General features: G+C 37.2%; 1 protein-coding gene across 3 annotated transcripts in view; it reads left to right on the top strand.

The window, feature by feature from the left end:
- The window catches only part of LOC122402125 (sodium channel protein 60E-like), a 34,607-nt gene continuing 13,245 nt past the window's right edge, over positions 1-21,362 (top strand). Inside the window, exons 1-13 of one of the 3 annotated variants that reach the window (XM_043404695.1) lie at positions 1-1,446; positions 6,709-6,917; positions 6,980-7,200; positions 7,664-7,844; positions 7,984-8,061; positions 8,141-8,282; positions 10,805-10,939; positions 11,087-11,316; positions 11,968-12,317; positions 12,390-12,524; positions 12,606-12,694; positions 13,389-14,758; positions 15,929-16,244. In XM_043404695.1, coding sequence (XP_043260630.1) covers positions 13-1,446; positions 6,709-6,917; positions 6,980-7,200; positions 7,664-7,844; positions 7,984-8,061; positions 8,141-8,282; positions 10,805-10,939; positions 11,087-11,316; positions 11,968-12,317; positions 12,390-12,524; positions 12,606-12,694; positions 13,389-14,758; positions 15,929-16,244 — 4,890 coding nt within the window. In that variant the 5' untranslated portion in view covers positions 1-12. Of the gene's footprint in view, positions 1,447-6,492; positions 6,589-6,708; positions 6,918-6,979; positions 7,201-7,663; positions 7,845-7,983; positions 8,062-8,140; positions 8,283-10,804; positions 10,940-11,086; positions 11,317-11,967; positions 12,525-12,605; positions 12,695-13,388; positions 14,759-15,928; positions 16,245-21,362 lie in introns of those variants that run through there. The other 2 variants (XM_043404686.1, XM_043404703.1) reach the window with 2 other exon arrangements.

Genomic DNA, 21,362 nt, shown 5'->3' with positions numbered 1-21,362 from the left:
CCAAAGATTCCAATGATACCTTCGCAAGGTGGCCGTGAGGGATGTAAAGGTTCTCCGAACCCTCCGAGCAACGGCTCCGAGGACAATGGCTTCACTAATCGACCTCGAGTGGTGGGCCTTTACGCAACGAATCTCTCCAGAGAAGAGCTCGTTCGGTTCTCGTCCGGAGAGACCACTCGATCCCGTGCTCCAGCTCGAGATATTCTTGAAAGATCGCCGCGAGAAATTGGAAGCCAACGAAGTTTAAACCTTCCCGCAGGCATCGCCGAGGAGTTCGAGCTCCGCGATCGCTCTCGAATCGGTATCTCGAAGACACCTCAACCGTCTAGAAGAGGTGAGGCGTCCGCGTCACCGCGTTACAAGCCCAGATCCAGATTCGAGGAGTTCCCGAGACGCGATCGCAATGGATCACCGACTGCCGAGAGGACTTGCCCGAGGGAGCATCAGCAGCAGGAAGAACGCGCTGGACATATTGCCGGGTCCCTACGAGAATCTATTCTCGAGTTTCCACGTACCGAGGAGACGTCGTGGATGGACCCGGGCGCCGACGACGCCAGAGCGTCGATTCCGAGCCGCGATTTTATCGGTAAGAAGGGACAGGAAGCTGGCTCGGCATCCGCTTCGATACTCATTTCCCCCGCGAGCGAGACCGGCGAGTGCCGCGGCGCGTCGCCCACGGGGCCGGATAAATCCTCGTTGCCGGCGTACGCGGGTCTCAGCCCACCGGAGTACATAGGGCACGAGTACGAGAACACCGAGACCCCGTCGCCGATATTCCCCAGTTATCCGTTGGCGTCGTACGCCGAGGAAACGCGCCACGGCCATGGAAGATCGTCCGTCTCGGACGCCGAGCTCGAGTTCACGGCGTACGAGGATCGTTTGAACGCCGACGAGAGATTCGAGTCGGCGATCACCGAGTCGGAGATAGCCGCTGCGTCGTGCAGATCGAGCTCCTCCAGGCAGAGACGGTACCAAGAGTCCACGGAACCGGATGGTAACTTCGAGAAATCCCAGAACGGGGGTGCCTCGAGGTCCAGGGACGTCGCGAGGCTACGACCGCCGTTGATCGCGACCGCTGGAACGTCGGCCGATTCCGGCACCGGTGACTCGGGTAGCGCCGAGATCCAAGTAGATTTGCCCGGTACTCCGCGGACAACGACCGTCGGTGAGATCCACGATAAGAGGATTGTGCGTGACATCGAGAACGGTAGCAAGTCGGCTGTTAAAACGCCTACCGGGAATAAGCAAACGGTGAAACTCTTCACAAAAGAGAGCCTCGACAGGTTGGAAAATAGAACGGTGCAGCTCGTGAGGGACTATGGCTTTCAACCGAAGAGACGGATGTCCGTCGAGGATGGCGCGGTGCTTCCAAACAAATATGAACCCTTCCCGACCGAACTATACGGTAGGCCGCTCGAAGAAATCGACAACTTTATATACGACGAGGTAAGTCCTTTCTCCCATTACGTTATAACTTAACGATAATTGTTCGTTTAACGGGTTCGTTCCCTTTTTCTCTGTACGTTCACCATGATTAACACAGAACTTGCTTCAAAAAGGTAACGTACACCGCCGTGGAGAACTATCGGCCTGCAATAGCTTTTTCTTAAAGTCGTACAAAGAATTTCATAACACGCGAACGGTGTTCGATGTGCAAGGTATTAATGTACGAGAGTAATGAAATTCCGACTTCGTGGCAATCACACATGTTTATCGATATTGAAACTGAGCGTGTGTAAAAGTGTTGGACCAAGATTATTTGTTACAACCAGCTTTTAATACGAACGCGAATAGATTGCTTGACGTTATAGATAATAATTAGACTGCGGATCTTTATGCAAATTCATGTTTTTATTAATAGAAATTGGAGCTTTCCAGAGGGTTGTCTTAACCCCTAGATACAATAATTCGTATCTTACGTATTTCTTATATTTTTGCACGTTGAGTGCATTCTGTAGTTCTTTGAAAACTTAAAATTTCCCATAAATGCATAAACATGCGAGGCACTGATAAGACGTTTAATATATTAAAATTTTTCTTCGTTTATACTTTAAATTGATACTGTATAGGTTGAATCAGGCAATAAATTTGTCCATCAGATTTAGAGAAGTGAATTTTTTAAAACGACTAGAATAGGTTGGATGACACAAATTAGCATAGAGTTTTTGTGACACGATAGATATAAAAAAGAGTAAAAAAAGGAACTCGGTACATTTCAAAAACAAAGTCAAACGGGATACACGTTTATACGAACTTCTTTTTATTGTTTTTATATTACGGGACACCTTGTAAACAAAAATTAAAATAAATTTCATACGGCGAATACGAAGCGGTCATAAATTCAGTTTTATTTGCATCTTGTGCAGTCATGGATAAGTAATGCCAAAGGAATCCCCATATAATGGGCAGCTAATCGCATGGACCTACATCGAACCTTTATCAGTGTATAATCGTGACAATTAAAATAAGAAGACCAACTTTAAAAGCCGCGATCTAATTTAGAACGATCGAAGGTACATTACGGACATCGTGATAAACTTGAATCCCTAAAATCCCTGGCAACCATGTCGATAAAGCCAAGTATCCTAAAGGTTGAGCCAGTTATATGCATGATATATTCCTCGAAAGAGAGCTGGGACGAGAAATAAATTCCAGGCTTGTGGGCATTATTCCTAGATGATAATATAGAATCTTCAAGGATATAGTCGTCTATTGAAACGTTATTTTTACGCGAGAAACGGATTACGAAACATTTGCACACGTTTAAAAATAACTTATTTTGAATACACCGCTTATATAGATGGTTTAGATTATCTTGTATGTGTAAATGGCTATGATAATTGGCAGTACGAAGGAATTTTAGATTGTGTTCAAAATATGTGTAGATGTCATTTATAAAAAGAGTAATGAGTAATGATCCAAGATGTGATCTCTGGGTTACACTCGGTTTGACATTTATTTTACAAGAGAAACGACTACAATATTTCACTATTTGTGTTCTATCAGATAAAAAGCTGCTCAACCACTGTAACAAATGTCCAGTGAAACCGCAAGCATTTAATTTGGTAACCTTTTGCAATATTATTTGCTGAGTAATATTGGTATAACGTAAGATCCATTGTTGTTGATAACATCTATTTACTTTATCATACACCATTCGATCGTTATACTTGCAAAGTGAACTGTAAAGAAGTGAATCGAACAAAAGAAAACTACACCCTCGGCCAAAAAGGTAGCATACATGCGGTTATCGTTAATATCTCAGTAGTGCATATACAGTTTTATATTTGCAACAAAAAATATGGTTAGTTTGTGATCTCAAAGTGTGCGGATCGATGGAGAAGAATCGCAATGTTACTAGGTTTTATGAATAACAGAGAAAAACAATACACTTTTGGTAAAAATATCAAACATAAAAGTTGCTTGCATTGCTCATTTATTTTTTATTCGTTGGACGCTTTCAAGTTTATTCGGAGAGTAACTTGGTTTTTTTCTTTTGATGGAAACCTATAATTTTTATTTGAGCAAAAAGGGAACAAACTTTTTCACGGAACACTTTTATTAGATTTTTATCTTAAAAAGATATTTAACAAAGTAATGAATTCTTTAAAAGTTCTGGTACTTTGAATGAAACGATGCAAAATGAAATCATACAAAAGAAACTCTGGGTGAAATTACAAATTCGAAATAGAACAAATTTTGGACGAAAACAAAGTTCAACTATACGAGAAACTTTGGAAATAGTTGGCAGATGTTTAAAAAAAATTTATTAAAAAATGTGAGAAATTCGTGGCTTGGAAAAAAAGTGAAAGACCACCATCTCTGATCAGACCACGAAGCATATCAATTGTTTGTTGCATGCTACGATCATCTAAGAATATTAAAAGAACAAAAATAAAAAATTAATCATCATGAACGCCACAACATGAGGAAGAACGTTTACGTTTATGGAAAGAAATTCGATGTTGATGGTCCCGATGGTTTTGGCTATTACTTCCACTATACATGAAACGACAAATTATCAAAAATTCAACGCGTAATGGGCGGTGAAAATTTAATGATATGGGTCACAGTCGGATATTTTCATAAAACGAAACATGATTAATTGCTGGAAAAGCGAAGAGTAAAAATTATTTATATTCGATAAAACGAATCAATAAATATGCAGAAAGCATTTCTGAGGCTGTAGGATAATTCACGAATTGGCCAGATCTATTTTAATCTACAAAATGTATCGGTTTTATCGTGGTCCGTGAAGTCACCGGACATGAATGTTATTGAAAATTGTCGATGGCTACTGCGAAATAACTTAAATCAAGTTGAATCGAATGATTGATCTGCTAATTATTAAATAGGTATAACAGTTATTTGTAAGTTAGTATTCGACGGAATATATTTTTATTTATACGTGTACTATCGTTTCGTTCATACGATACAGCAGTTTTCCTTTATCGTTTACAAAACCTAAGGACGTTGTGATTCTTTTCCATCGATTCGCACATTCCGAGCCTGTAATTTCACTGTATAATTCACGTCTCTTTACTTTGGATGATCATCCGCGGCGAAATGTATAAATATTACTTTCATCTGCATTTCATCCAAAGTGAGCATTGAGAATGAACAGTGAAAGATGTAGAGCCTCGCTCTACTTTTGATCAAACGAACGGATGATTTATCCATAGTGAGGCTGCAGTGACAATTCTGAACGTGTCCGATGACAAGGGAATAGCTGTTCGAGGCATAACTCATCGTTTTGTCGTTGCCATTTTTCCTGGCGCCGGCAGCGAAAGAAATGTCTTTTTTTTTTTTTTTTGTGGAAAGACGAACATATGGGAAGATTTTTCGTGATATATCTGAGTCACGAGCGTTCCTCGAATAATAAGTCTCCGAATTATCATAAAATCGACATTTGCGAAACCGCATACGAGGCCACGTATAATGAGTTGGAGTTATGCGAGTTATCTGTTAACCCTTCAAGTACGACGTCGGTACTGTGTATTATATTTGCACTAATACCTTCGTTAGTTGTCGACACCAAAACTTGTATTTTCATGTTCGCGAATCAACTTTTACCGCCTAAAGACCGTGTAGATTTCAAATCTACCATTTTTTAAAATATCTCTCGCGCGATGTAACTACTTAAAAAATCATTAAAATTTAAATTGCAAGCTTTATCCCGCCGTTTGAGATTGAACGTTGCGCCGTACTTCGGGGGTTAATGATACAAAAGGGAAAATGAAAACCATTCATACTCGCTACAGTTCGGAGTTGACATACATAAGCAAGTCGGAAAAGGGTGATGTCGTTCTCCAGCAGTATAATGACGAGTTTTTTTTTAGCTAAAGGTTGACACTTTCAAACAGTAGAACGGCGGCCGAAAAATCCGAATTTCGAGTAAACTTAAAGCATCGAATTAATTTGCAGCAGGCCTTGAAAACTGTTAGAATATAGGTTTAGATTATTCAAACAGTTACAAAGAATTTTTATTATGAATAACTGTTATAAAAAAAACTTAAATTTCGGACTATATCGATTTAAGTTAAAATTCTTGCATCAGCTCCCATATAGGTTCCACAACCGTTATTTTTTAGGTTTTATAGAGATTTTGAAATGGTTTCGAATCTACATAATGTAAATATTTGCTCTTCTCGGAGGTCTCCGATATCGATATCTTCTTAAGATATTCGTAAAGTAAAAATAATATGGGATACCAACAGTCAAAATTATTCAATAATATAGTTATTTCTCGTTATTACTCTTAACAAATTCAGTGATTCTACAAACTTACAACAGAACATTTAAAATACAGATACTGCTACTGAAATCGGAGAAGATGATTTTGAAAAATTATTTCAAAATATTGAAAATGCACAGTATGCTTGTATTACATAAAAAAATAATCAAACATATTCGACCCTGGAAAGTGAAACAGGAGAATAAAATGTTTAAATTATATGAATTAATTCAATTAATATCAACGATTCAATCAACGCAGGTTAGCGTGGGACACCTGTTTTCAGCATTGAAATTTATTTTACTAAAACATAATAAAATAAAAAATGAAACAATATTTAAGATAGAAGGTCGAGCTTATTATTTTAAATTAATTTTCCCATACTTTGAACTGCATAAATGAATCGTTATTTTAACGAAAATTTATTTACAAAATAATTTTCTGTGTTTAATAATTTATACTGTATAGATTCAAAACCGTTTCAGAACTTATGTGGAACCTAAAAAATAACGATTATAGAACCTATACGAGAGCTGATTTTTAGGTTCTTCGTAACTTAGTTACTTAGAATAAAAGTTTTTCACGACAGTTTCGAGCCCTGAATTGTAGATCTGATAAATTTTGGGTGTTAATATGTTGCAATTGTTTCCTAACGTTCGGAGAGCATTTATCGACGACTGTAGGATCATTTAAAAATGAACCAACAAATAGTGTTCCTTTTTGACGAACATCCTCCTTTAATTGTGGCCGTTGTTCACCGATCCTTTAATATAAATCTTTTACAAAGCGTTCGTTTATTACCGGTTTTTAATTGGTGTATTGTTATATTCGCACACGGCAACATTGTTTTCAAGGTAAGCCTTCATTACCAGTTGTACAAGTATATCTTACTCGCCGTAGACTATAGTGCGCCTAAATGTGCTTTGGACGGAAAAAAATTGTGACTTGTATACTTCCGATTTCGTATGTTTCAGACGTTTTGCGTGGTGTCGAAGAGATTTCGTAAAAACTACATCCATAGATTTACAGCGACAAGCAGTTGGTTCATATTTTCTCCGTGGAATCCCATAAGACGATACTGTATTTTCCTAAGTACGAATCAGTACTTCGATTATGTGGTAATGGCTACGATAATATTAAATTGCGCCTTCCTCGCGATGACGGAGACCATCGAGGAAGCCGAGTAAGTATCGCGATACGCGAACCCGCAATAAACGACATCCATGCTTCTCATTTTATTTACAGGTATATATTCCTAGCTATATACACAGCCGAAATGGTAATTAAATCAATAGCTAAGGGATTTGTCCTAAATAAGTACACGTATCTGCGAAATCCATGGAACTGGCTGGATTTTGTGGTGATCACTAGCGGATACGCTACTATAGGTATGGAAGTAGGAAATCTAGCTGGGCTGAGAACATTTCGTGTATTGAGGGCTCTCAAAACCGTTTCAATTATGCCTGGTAAGATCACAAAGGGAATACGTGTACAATTCTTCCATAAACTGTAATATAAACTTGATACACAATGTATCAAGTACATTATTGCTCTTTAATTCAATCTACAGTGATGGGCATACACTTACGAACAGTGTTGGATAAATTTTATTCACGAACAACGAATAAAAATTTTAGATTCGTTCATGAACTTAAAATTAAAATTCATCGACATATTTTAAAATTGGTACGGAGATGTGCGAAGACGCTGGCAGAAACTGATCTACGAATGGATCTAAAATTTTTATTTGTAATTCGCGAATAACTACATTTTCACCGAAAATATATTGTTAAATAAAACATAAAAACGACCGTAATCTTTCCTATCTTATTTAAAATAAACCAAAATAATTAAGAAATGTTCGTAAGGTATATGTCTAGCACTGTATGTACGAAAAATTTAACGTAATCGTGACTGATATTCTTTCAGGTTTAAAGACCATCATCAACGCATTGTTACATAGTTTTAAGCAACTTGCCGAAGTGATGACGCTCACAATCTTTTGTCTTATGGTTTTCGCGCTTTTCGCCCTGCAAGTTTACATGGGCGAACTTCGAAATAAATGTGTAAAAAGTATGGAATCTAATAATACGCAAATCGATTGGAAAGAGTACGTATTAGTTAACATCCACGGAAGTACCTACATGGTACTTGTATTTACATTTTGTGCGGCACTTGCGTCTATCGACCTGAACAATGACACCTCGTTGAGCTTCAAGGCATTAACCGATACCTTCTGTCATCCACAGGTGGACTTGGAACTCATCCAACTGGGCATTCGACGAAGATGAAGAGCCAATAATTTGTGGTAACGCAACTGGCGCAAGGTTCGCTAAACTTCGTTTATCACGGTCAAGTGTTATCAATGATATGTCGATTTTACCGTGAGAATGCTTCACCTTTCAGACACTGCAACGAGAGTTACATTTGTCTTTGTGTTGGCCCGAATCCAAACCACGGGTATACAAACTTTGATAATTTTCTATGGTCGATGCTTACCACGTTTCAATTGATTACTTTGGATTACTGGGAAGATGTCTACAATAAGGTATTTCTTCTATTCTATTCTCTTCTTTTGTAGTATTCGACAGAGAACATAAAAACAATTGAAAGGGGCCAATAAACACGTGCTTCATTTAACCTCGTTTTTACTAAACAATTATCTAAACTAACAGGCAGACTTTGTTCCGATAATCGGCCCAGGAAAACCAAAGTAATAAAACAGTACGAAATAAAGTAATTTTGAAAAATGCATGTTTGATAGAACACATAACAAACGTAATATAATAAGTAAGTTAATTTAAGTTAAATTTAGTTGAGCGTGTTTATAAATGGAAATATTTTATACTTTCTTTTGACTATTGAGAGGCTGTTCAAAAATTTTGATTCCCAGTAAAAATTGATGACAGTCTTATTTTTTGCGTTGACAAAGTATTCCAGCAATGGGCACCAATTAAACAATTGTTTCCAAATGGATTTCAGTCCCAAATGCATGCCTGACACTTCCTGGTTTGAACACTTATTTGCTATTTCTTTTAACACGCGGCAACTTGATGAGTTATCAAGTGCTCTTCTCAAGAGCTTGAACTAAACTGACTTGTACAACGGAATAATAAGGTCGTGAGATAGCAAGGAAATATGGACCATTGTATACGGTTTGGTGTATCAGTTGTAGTAGCAGAGTTTGTGATTAAGTAAGTTTGTGTAATTACCGGAGCACAGAAATAACCATAACTTGAGAACAAAGTTAAATGGGGCACATGTTTATACGAGCACTTCTCATTGTTTTTATGCCCCACTGAAATATATTCCAAACGTTGTAAAACACCCTGTACACATGATAAATCATTGATAAGTGCCATGGAGTTATTGACTAAACGAAGTGAAATCTAATACTATTTCTATCGCGGTTTCATGCATACCTATCTCGACCAAAAATCTTTCGACATCGATGCATTTAGATACAAGTAACTTGTGAACATAATCATTAACGTGAATGTTATTTTTAATATCATGTCATCAAAGAAAAGTGATTAAGTTAACATTTTTAAAAGTATCTTTTGTTATTTTCTTTGATATTTCTTTCCTTCAATATTTTACAATCTGAGATTTTGTTACCAAAATATAAGGGCTTTAAATGTATGGGGTTGTCATCCAGCGCGCGTTATTTGAATTCAGTCGGCTCAGCGCGCACGCACATCCTCGTCTAATTCGAAATAATTTGAATACGTTCACGTTTGGTATTACTTTCATCCCAAGAATCCTGTGGATTTGATCAAAGCAATTTTTTAACAATAAAATAAAATATATAAAGCTTCTGCTTTTCTACTTCGGCAAATCATTAGTAACATGCAGCATTGCTCGCGTGTCGACGATAACATCGAGCCTCGCTACGAACTACTAGTTCCAAGAAGTGGTAGATATAACTATGCGACAGTTATTGAACAATTCTCGCGACACATATTGGCGATTCACAATACGGCACTGTCTTGCTTCTTGGTCATTTTAACCTAGGCGAAGCTATTTCCGTATTCTTCGTTCAAGTTTCAGTGGATGTTTACTGGAAAAATATAGAAGATACAGAAATAGCTTGTCTTTAACATCTCTCTATTGACAGTTATTGACAAATGTCTAGGATTCTTTAAGTAGTTCACAAAGTACGACAACTTGACGCTCTATTCAGCAACAGTCTTCGTATATGTACTGTTATATGTAAACATAATACGTGCAGTTGAAAGTATATAAAATTCCTTCTAAAAATCATGTCGATTTTTCTTAAAAATTGTTCGACGCTCTACGGAAAAGTTGTTTAGTACTTTTTCGTAGGTACCCATGAGCTCTACTTCAGAAAAAAATTTCAGTCAAATCAATTCACTATTGTAGGAGTTATGGCCGTTTGAAAATTGGACCATCTTTATGGGGTTTTTGTCACTTTACGGGGTTAAGGAACAACTTTTCGAATATTTTTAGAATTTCTACATATTCTTTACCAAAATACGCGTTGTTTGCTTTTTTAAACATTGAAATCCTCTAATCCGTTCAGAAGTTATGATTTTTTAAACATACCTATGAAATTTCAGGGAAAAGTGACATATATGGTCAGACATTAGATTTTCGGTAAGGATTTTTTTTCTCGAAAGTGCGTAGGATTTTGGGGTATGTCTATTCACCAAAAATGGTTGTAATTGACCCCCGCAACCGAACATAATTTTTCCAGAACGATTTGAAATTTTTTTTTTCGTTGAAAAATTTAGGCACATTTCTGAATTTTTTTCTCGAAAGTGCGTAAGATTTTTGGGGTATGTCTATTCACCAAAAATGTTTGTAATTGACCCTCGCAACTAAAAATAATTTTTTCAGAACGATTTGAAATTTTTTTTTTTGCCGAAAAATTTGTCCACCTTCCTGAATTTTTTTTTCGAATATGTGTAGGATTTCGGGGGTATGTGTATTCATAAAAAATGATTGTAATTGACCCCCGCAATCAAAAATAATTTTTTCATCATACGTTAATTTACATCCTACACATGATCCATAGATCGATATTGACGGAATGTATCTGATTCGTAGGTATTGTCGGCGTGCGGACCTATCAGCGTCTCGTTCTTCACGGTGGTCGTGTTTTTTGGCTCGTTTTATTTAATCAACCTAATGCTCGCGGTTGTTGCACTCAGCTACGAAGAGGAAGCTGAAATCACGAACGAGGTATGTGACCACTGTAACCAAAAGAGCAAAGCTAGTCTACGAGCGAATCTAACATTTTTATTCGTTATTCGTGAATAAAATTTGCCCAACATTAGCCTGTAACCGTTAATATTTTCCTGCTATTTTGAGCTTGTTTCGAATCTGTAGGAACGTAGGAAAGATTTAACCGACCATCGCGAAGACTCGACGTTTAGTTTCGACCCGACAAAAATCAACGTTAAGACTCTTGCCAAAGAGAAGCAGAGGAAATTAGATGCGAGGAAAGGGGTCCTCCTGAGCAGTTATACGCGTAAAAAAACGCGAAGAAGAAGACGCGGAAGAAGTAATGCTGGATCTGGCGCAGCGGGGCAAGAAAAAAGTGGCTCTATTCCAAGCAGGTAAGTATTTAAAATTATAAAAGAAATACAGTAATGCACGGTTAATTGTCAGAAGATTTGGGGCCCAACAGTGCCAATTACGCGTGCAGAGTAATGTATCTTTCGTAGAACTGAACTCGAACATTGCTTGACAAAGAGAATTTTTCAGTTCTTCTGATTAAAATAAGTCTAAACACGACATACATTCGACTATTTTTAATTGACTTAATGTATGCAATATTGCATGATGTGTACCTACATATTTTGCTAATCCATAAATTAGAATTTTTTAGACGTTCTTATGAACATGAAGCTTTTTATTATTTACCATATAAACTTCTATAAATAAAAAATAATAGGATAGTCGTGTTTTCCCCTCGAAACTAAAGAGGCTTTGTATTTAATATTTCCCCTGAAAGTACGTTGTTTTCGAGATATTCAGACGTAAAGTTTTCAAATGAACGTCTTGTAATGTGCAAGCAATTAATAGTGTCGCAAAAACTATAAACGAGTTATATATATTAATATCATGTATGTTAAGTTGGTTAAAAATTTTTGTACTCTAAGTTAGGTTTTATCAGGGGGGGCGTGAATCGTGAGAAGTTAACCGTGTATTACTATTTCGATAAAGAGAAAGATCTTCCAGAATTCTTTTGACATTTCACGCGTTAGATCGGTGACGCCGAGCCCAAGTCCAAGCCCGAGGCATTCGAACGTTCGACCATCTCACTTATGTCTACAAAATGTCAGTCCCCGAACAGTAGAGAATAACACGGTCCATAGACTGGCGCCAAATCGTGGAATGCTTCATTCTAGACAGGCAAGTAATAACAGTAATCAACAGTCATCGTTAGACGACTCGGGAGTGGTTGACGACCACGATGGCGACGACGTCGCGTCCATGGACGAGCACGACAAACGGGATACCAAAGAATCGAGGTCCGATTGGCAAGAAAAAACGGCCATCAGCAATAATACGGATATTGGCGTCGAGCCTAATAGCAGAGTCACAGTGAGAAACGGTATCGATACCGAGGCAGATATCGATAGCGAACGAGAAAAGTCAATAACAACGCGTTCCGGATATCTTCGAGCGTCCATCAACGTTCCTGTTTCCTTGGGTAGTGGGACCACTCGAGAAATTAGAGTGCTTAAATGCAACGGCGTTAAAACGAAGAAACAAATGTACACCCTGCCGCCAGAATATTTATCGCACATTGTTATTTTAGGTAAAACAGTAATGTTTCAGTCACTGTAACCGAGCAAATGATACAGACGTAACGCGTTATTACGGATTTACTTGTCCGCAGATGATCTTCCGGATAGGAACTGTGAAAAGTGCATACAGTGTTGCGTAGATTACGAGGGCTGGTTGAGATTTCAAAATTCCCTGTACAAGGTAAGTATACAAAGAGAAGTGAGAAAGTATCGTCGAGAGAAAAGCGTACGCGAAAGGAAAACGCGAAGTTTCCGCAACGGGTTTGATATTCGTTGCATTTATAGAGAAGCTCGCGAACATTAACGAATAATGAATCTAAACACACGGATCCTTGATAAAAAGCTTTCGGCGCGCACGTGCCATTTTTCATCTTTCAGGCTACGATCATGACAACTTGAAAATTTTCATGAATACGTGAACAATAAATTGTACGAATATTAAAATTATCCTGATTTCAGTAAAGTCAAGAAATACAAAACGCATAGATATGTAGAGACAAAATGATAGCATACTTAGACACCTTAAAAGAAAATAATAAAAAAATTCTCAATATCTTTTTAAGAAAGAAATTTTGCAAACACCTGGCATTTAAAAAAGTTACTCCGAAGAACATAGCACAGGAAACGTTCATAAGCTCCATTAGACTGCCAAAAGGAATCCGTGGGGGAGTTGAGAACTACCGAAGACGAAATCGGGGTAATTTTCATATTTGCAGGAGCTAGTGTTCACGTATTGATAAAGATTGTCAAATTATCGTACTTGCAACCTGAGAAATTAAAGACAGTACGAGAGTGTTATCTTTTTGTTTCGGAAGTGTAGCGCGCGCGAAAGGGTAAAATGCTCGACTCTCGATTGACGAGTGGTCCATATCTAGGTAGTGAGAGATCCGCTATTTGAGTTGACAATCACACTTTGCATCGTCCTGAATACCGGTTTTTTGGCAATGGAGCATCACGGAATGAGCGAATCGATACGACAGGCACTCAACATCGGCAATAAAGTGTTTACCAGTATCTTCACCTTCGAATGTTTGCTGAAGCTATTGGCGCTTAGCAAAGACTTTTTTGCCAACGGTTGGAACAATTTCGATTTGATAATAGTATCGGCGTCTCTAATAGATCTTGCCTTCGAGTTGGTAGACGGTCTCTCTGTGATACGCGGACTACGGCTTTTACGAGTCTTAAAGCTGGCGCAATCCTGGACGACGATGAAGGTTCTACTCAGCATAATCATCTCGACGATCGGCGCTCTCGGGAACCTCACCCTAGTCTTAGTAATTGTAATTTATATATTCGCCGTGATCGGCATGCAATTATTCAGCAAAGACTATACCTTGGACAAGTTCTATCCGGATCCCGTGCCACGATGGAACTTCAACGATTTTTTTCACTCGTTCATGATGATCTTTCGTATACTGTGCGGCGAATGGATCGAACCGCTGTGGGATTGCATGAGGGCCGAGGAGGAGGACGGACCGGGCACTTGCTTCGCCATATTTCTGCCAGCTTTGGTCATGGGTAACTTCATGGTACTGAATCTCTTCCTTGCCTTGTTGCTCAACAGCTTCAACTCGGAAGAGTTGAAACAAAAGAAAGAGGAAGTCGGCGAGGATTCGAAGCTCGCCAGATCGTTCGATCGTATTCGTTCGATAATACGAAAAAACAAATGCTCGCGCATGGGCCAAGGTACCGGGAAGACGAAAGGGAAAGATCACCATCTGGAGAAGATAGTACGACGGGTGATGGATCGATCCGACAACGAGACTAAGTACGCTATTCAAGAGACTGTGCTCAGCCTTCCAAAAGACAACGTTTACAATAGATCCTACCAGGAGAGTTTAAATCAACCAGTTTTTTCGTACGATCCCGTGTACGCTCAATCTCAACTGAAAGACGACGAGTCTGACGACAGCAACTCCATCAAAGACAAGCAATCCGAATCGCAGGAAAGTAATCCCGAGGAAGGTCAGGATTTCGAAAACACCAAGTATTCATCTTTGACTAAAGCGCCCGTGGAGGAGAAAACTGCGATGTTGCGTCAAGAAGAACACTTTCTTAAACACGAGAATCGCGTACCGAATCGGCCTTGGCACGCGCTTGTTAGCTACGTCGATGAACTCACTGTCGGTGGTAGAAGAGACAGCAAAGGGAAATACATAGACGGCATGGGATCGTTTCCGGGATTTGGAAGAAGCAATCGGCGAAAAGAACCGCAAGACTGCTTTCCACGACAGTGTTATCAAAAGTAAGACATGTTTAACTTGTTCTCACGTAACATCATTGGTTTTGCACTATGAATCAACCCTTTTGCAGATCATATTAGCCTTTTTGTTAACCCAATGTAATAGTAGAATAATAGTTAAACAAAAACAGCATAAAATACTTAGATATTTAACACTAACAGTATCAATTGGTCGCCTTTCAAATGCTGGCTTGCTTCTAGCAGCTACTCATGCATTCGACAATTTTTTGGTCTCGTTTTCTCTGAATGAAATGTAAAATTATAGATTAGTAAGATTCATTAAAATACTTTTCCCTCGTTAATCGTTGATCACTTGATGTCGAAGTTATAGTATACCTTCCTACACACGTTTATGAACTAATTCGGTTCATCTCGTTTCATAATATCTACCTTCACCCTACCTTGCTTTTGAGTCACGCACAAGGTGAATTTGATCTACAAAAGGTTTAATTTGGAGTGGCAAACTTGTATTAGGTGACCAGAAAGGTTCTTGCCAATTTCTGTTGGTCACGATTCTAATGATTTCTATAATTGAAAATTAATCAGTATAAGTTATCGTATTGCTACATTTTCACTTACTCAACAGTATGAATAACCATACTAGAAACAAGAAACAAAGTGTCTAGGTCTTTTCCGGTAAAATAAAAGAATTTTATAAAAATGGCATTGATAAGTTACTAAACTGTTAGAAAAAGAGTTATAGAAGGTAATTTATATTTTGTCGAATGAATTCATTTTAAAATAAAAATATGTTCCTTGAATTTGTCGTATAAGAAAAGGCAAAAACTATTCTGGACACCTGATATCCTAGAATGTAAACGTTCTCAATGTTTGGAATATTGTGATTTCGTGAAAGAAAGTCATGTGTGTATTCTACACTTTATAAAGGAGTCGTTGCAAAATGGAGGTATTAATCTTCAAATTCATGGTGGTTTTAGTTACTTAAAAAAAGCATTTTCCAAAGTGAAATCATCTTAGTTTTCTCGTTTGCTTTCTTGCATAGAAGGATCTTCGAGGTCGATACAGGAATGTTGAAGTAGAAGATTCAGTCTTTAAAATGTGTCTTCTCACGAAACTACGACAATAAAAATATTGACAAACGTTTAGCCCGAGTGTCCTAATTATGAGTACACGCGATCAGTTAATGACCGTAATTATGTATTATTTGTGCAGATGTACTTGCATCGATAAATGCGTCGCAACGTCTATCGGCAAAAAGTGGATAAAAATCCGCACAATGATTCTATCGGTCGTCGACACGCCCGGATTCGAATGGATGATTTTATTTTTAATTTTTGCATCTTCCATAACGCTCTGTTTCGAAGACATTTACCTAGATGACAATCCTTTTTTGAAGAGAATACTCTATTGGACCAATCTTGGCTTCTGTGCGCTTTTCAGTATCGAGATGCTACTCAAGTGGCTAGCTCTGGGTTTCTGCAAATACTTCACCAGTTTCTGGACAATCTTGGATTTTATAATCGTTTTCGTAAGTAGAAGCATAAGTTCAAACAAGCAGCATCGATGTGGATCGTGTGTGTATTTACGTGTATGTGCGGGCAGAGGCACATGCGAGTGCATGTGATGTTAAAAGAATATTACGTCTATCGTTGCCGCATGAATTTTTCGTTTTCGTCGATTGCATTTTTCGTATCGTTATTTCGGCCACTGTTTCCTTTATGTAATAGTAGTACAGAGTTATCCCAGATTAAGTGTCAGAGCTTTCAATAGATAACACTATTATAGTTTGACTATTCTTTGTTTCATAGATGTCGTTCTTAAACGTAAACAAATCATCATGGAACGTTACACTGCACAGCAACGTGTACAAATTGATAAAAATTATTACAAACGTTCAAGTTCTGTTAGAGTTTGTTAGTTTTGGTCCAAGTAATCGTGGATAAATTTAAAGAAATTGCTATTCATAACAGTGTGGAAGAAGTTATTTCATGCGTCTGTTTGGAGTTTAGACAAGTCGTCAATTTTGAGAAGAAAATCATTTTCAGTGATAAGGCCCATTTTTATATCAATGAATAATTTGTTTTATGTCAATTTAAAGATCTGACACTCAATTTGGACAACCCTATAGTAGATGTAGTGTTTCCTTTCGCTTTAAAATTTATTATAGGCTTTAAAAAATGTATGGGACTTTCCTTAGGATCAACTTTTCATGACAATATAAATTGAAAAGTCTGTCACTGTTTTGCAATCTGAGCAGTGGTAGATTATATACCTAAATAAAAAAAAAGACAATTGTCTAGTGCCCGTGACGTTCAAGGGTTTGCGAGACTCGAGAATCCAGAATATTTAAAAAAAAATTCAAAACACCATATTTATTCATATTGTAAAAATAGCTGAAGATACTTTTTATGAAACAATCAATAAGCACAGACTTGTATTTAACTTCGCTCGGTATTAGAATTTTTATTGTTATGAAAATTTTAATATCACTAATACGTTGTTCATAAGTTTGTTTTAATTCTCTTGGTACGTGTTTTGTAGCATGAAATTTAGTTTTTACTTTCGATATGTACATAAAAAATTTTGTAAATTGTATATTAAATTCAAATTTTGTTACAAGTCCAGTTACGAATCTCCAACATGCAAAAATTCACAGCTTCCATAACTAGAATTAATGCAAACGTTAAAATATATACAATGAATTTGATTCGTTAATCCCCTTCTCCAATTGTATAGAAATCCAAAGTCTAAATATTAATGTATAGGATATCTGGTCACATTCAACGCACTTCAATTTTTTGATACCCCTGGGAAAAATAGTAATGGGAGATTCTAGAGACCAAAATACGACGAAAGTCAAGAATACCAATTTGTTGATGGAGGATTCGTTACAAAGTTATTAACGTTTAAAGTTCCGCCCTTACTGAATTTTTTTCTTGCAAATGCGTAGGATTTCGAGGGTATGTCTATTGACCAAAAATTATTGTAATTGACCCCCGTAACCGAACATAATTTTTCCAGAACGATTTGAAATTTTTTTTTCATCTAAAAATTTAGGCACATTTCTGAATTTTTTTCTCGAAAATGCGTAGAATTTCGGGGGTATGTCTGTTCACCAAAAATGATTGCAATCGACCCCTGTAGCTAAAAATAATTTTTCCAGAACAATTTGAAATATTTTAATTTTGACGAAAAATTGTTCGATCTACACGAATTTTTTTCTCGAAAGGGCGTAGGATTTCGGGGGTATGTCTATTCACCAAAAATAATTGTAATTGACCCCTGCAACCGAAAATAATTTTTTCAGAACGATTTGAAATTTTTTTTTCGCCAAAAAATTTAGGCACCAACATTTATTTTTAATAAATTTGGTTGGCGCTGTACAGAAATGTTGTTTAATACTTTTTTGTGGGTACCCATGAGCTCTACTTCAGAAAAAAATTTCAATCAAATCAATTCACTATTATAGGAGTTATGGCCGTTTGAAAATTGGACCATCTTTATGGGGTTTTTGTCACTTTACAGGATTAAGGAACAACTTTTCGAATATTTTTAAAATTTCTACATATTCTTCACCAAAAGACGCGTTGTTTGCATTTTGAAACATTAAAATCGTCCAATCCGTTCAGAAGTTATGATATTCTAAACATTCGTATGAAATTTCAGGGAAAAATGTCATATATGGTCAGACATTAGATTTTCGGTAAGGATTTTTTTTCTCGGAACTGCGTAGGATTTCAGGGGTATGTCTATTCACCAAAAATGTTTGTAATTGACCCTCACAGTTAAAAATAATTTTTTCAGAACGATTTGAATTTTTTTTTTTCGCCGAGAAATTTGTCCACCTTGCTGAATTTTTTTTTCGAGAGTGCGTAGGATTTCGGGGTCATGTGTATTCACCAAAAATGGTTGTAATTGACCTCCGCAACGAAAATTAATTTTTTCAGAATTATTTGAAATTTTTTAATTTAATTTTTTAATAACCTTTTAACGAAGCCTCAGTCAAGAAATTTATATTCTTGATTCTCGTCTTATTTTGGCCTCTAAAATCTCTCATTGAAATTTTTCCCAGGTGTGGCCAAACACCCTGTATAAGAAATTTGGTCACAGTCAACACACTTCGTACACGAATAAACGTTTTTGTTTTTCTTCTTCCGAAGCACAAGAATATGTAGAGATCGTAGTTTCTGATAATGCTTGCATTCTTATATTCATGCTTGAATGTTAAAGAACAAGTATTGTATCGCCAGAAGAACAATCTTGAATTAGAAAAACACAACTAGAACTTCGCAAAGAAACATTACTATTGCAGTCCGTTGCAGTATTTAATGTTTCCAAATAATATTTCTTAATTTAGTTTCTTCGATATAGTAATTATTATAGAAATGATAGAAATACACTTCTAAATCACTGAAAGGCGTTTCACATAGGATAGTAGATCCGACGAAATATTTTTACATTCAGCATGTACTGTATGCCAATATACAACGTAGTGTAAATAATTCTCACTAAAATTTAAATAACTCGAACAATAACGAAGTCTTTGAGCTGAAATTTTCAGTGTGATGTGTGTGTATATGATACTAGAAATACGTGTGTATGGATTTTTCGTCAACTTCAAAAGAATGCTGTACAAATGTATATTTTCAAAATCTCATTCGGATAATTATTGACGGCTGATTTTTGCCTGAATGTCCCTCTCCTGAACATGGCACTTGTACACTATAGTGATCACAAACTAAATAAATTATACCAACACTAGAAGCCGTCTTTCTTCGTTTCTGAGTCATCGAAGAATAGGTTGGGACAAAGTTGGCAAAAAGGAATTTGTATCGACTACTTCACGGGCTGTAAACATCATGTGTTCTTTTGACCACTCACTCTTTCGCACCCTGACCCGATCGAGACGGTTCAGGGTCCCAGGGGCCCCGCGTGGAGGTGAGGTGAGTGGATTTGACCAGAGTAGGCCCGCCAACTTCACCGAAATTCTCCGCACCAGACTGTTGCCGGGGCAATGATCCAGATATAGGAGAACATCAGTTTCGTCGGGGTTTTCGACTTGGCTGATTGCCAGGAAGGCCTACTCCAGCCTCTTGCCCCCACTACTTAACTTCTTCGCTAAGAATTGATGTAAACGTTGGTCTGGGTATCGTATATCGAGCAACGAAATCAAATTCTGAGAAGACTGTGGCCTGAAAAGATTCATGCACCATCTCTTGCCCTCAGGAAAGAATAATTATGGAAAGGTGATGGTTTTTCAGGTCAGCAGTGGGAAGCAGTGTTAGGCAAAACGCAATCGATTTAACGATTGACAATCACATCAGTCACAGTTTGTAACTATATTAATCGTCAATTGTTCACTGATCAAACGGTATTCATTTGTCAATCGTTAATCGTATTAACTAACGATTACTTCGATCGTCAATTGACGAATTAATATATAATAATATGAGCGATTAATTCCATCAACCGACTAATATTAATCGCTACCAACTTCTGACGACTAAATTTTCAATCGCATCCGTTGATCGATTACTCCAATTAAATTAATCGATTGATGCCCAACTCTGGTGGGAAGTGATAGTGGTGTCAGCAGTGGGATTGACAAATAAGCAATTTGTTTTGTTCTAGTTATGTCGAAGGGATGCTTCAGCATCGTTGTTAGATACAGCATAGCCAGAAGAATAAGTTAAATCCTATTTTTGAGAACACTCGTTCTATTCAGAAATGAGATTTAGCTTATTTTTCTGGCCAGAAGATAACTACTGTCGTTTTATTTGTTCGAAAATATCTTCTTTACAAGGGATGACTCCCTTCTCTCCCATGTAAAATCGATTCTCTAGTTCGACGATTCGTCACTTTTTTTTTAGTCATAATAGATTTTCGTATTCTTCTATTATAGTGTCTATTGAATTTATTACGTTAGGAATCCTCGCTTCGTTAAATTCGCCACTGTCTCAAGTGGAAATAGAATACCCAGATGGCCAATCTTGAAACGAGATAAAGATAATAGACAGCAATAAAGAAACAATGGAATTTAGAATTCTAAAGAGAGGTCCTCTACCCTAAAAAGTCTAAAGCTATGTCTTATCTATTTTAACGTTTGTAAACTTGAAAATATAATTGATCTTTCATTACATATCACTGTATTAGGCATTCTGCATATTTTCCATACCATTTTCAACGTTCTGATATACAGGATAGAGGTACAAGTGGGCATAGAGTGATTCTACGTGTAAAAGCAAATCGAAATGAATTAATATTTTTTCGTTTGAACCTTCATTTTTGCGACAATTAAATTTTGGCTATCGCGTCTGACCATCGATCTCTTTTTCTACTTGCGTTCAAGTCCAAGTCGTACCCTGTTGCGAGATCTCAGTTTCTAAACAAAAACATGGAATATTAACTGAGGTGAGTACAACATTTGAATAAGAATAGTAGTATTTATTCGCTTTTGTTTCATCGCTAATGCCAGGGGCATTGTCCGCAGTATAAAAAGCGTGAGTACTTAAACCGAAACATAAAGTTTCTAATCCTTAAAATAATTCGTCTTTAACAATGTTATGGGAACAAATTTTTAATCGCAGGAGAGAAACTAACAATAGAAGCATCTATCATTATATAGATTTAACACAAAACTAACAAA

Source organism: Colletes gigas, unplaced genomic scaffold, assembly GCF_013123115.1.
Source record: "Colletes gigas isolate AHSC1104 unplaced genomic scaffold, ASM1312311v1 Colletes_gigas_Sc00002, whole genome shotgun sequence".
Lineage (NCBI taxonomy): Eukaryota > Metazoa > Arthropoda > Insecta > Hymenoptera > Colletidae > Colletes > Colletes gigas.
Note: the sequence above shows the minus strand (reverse complement) of the source record. Positions and strands in the feature narration are given on the sequence as shown.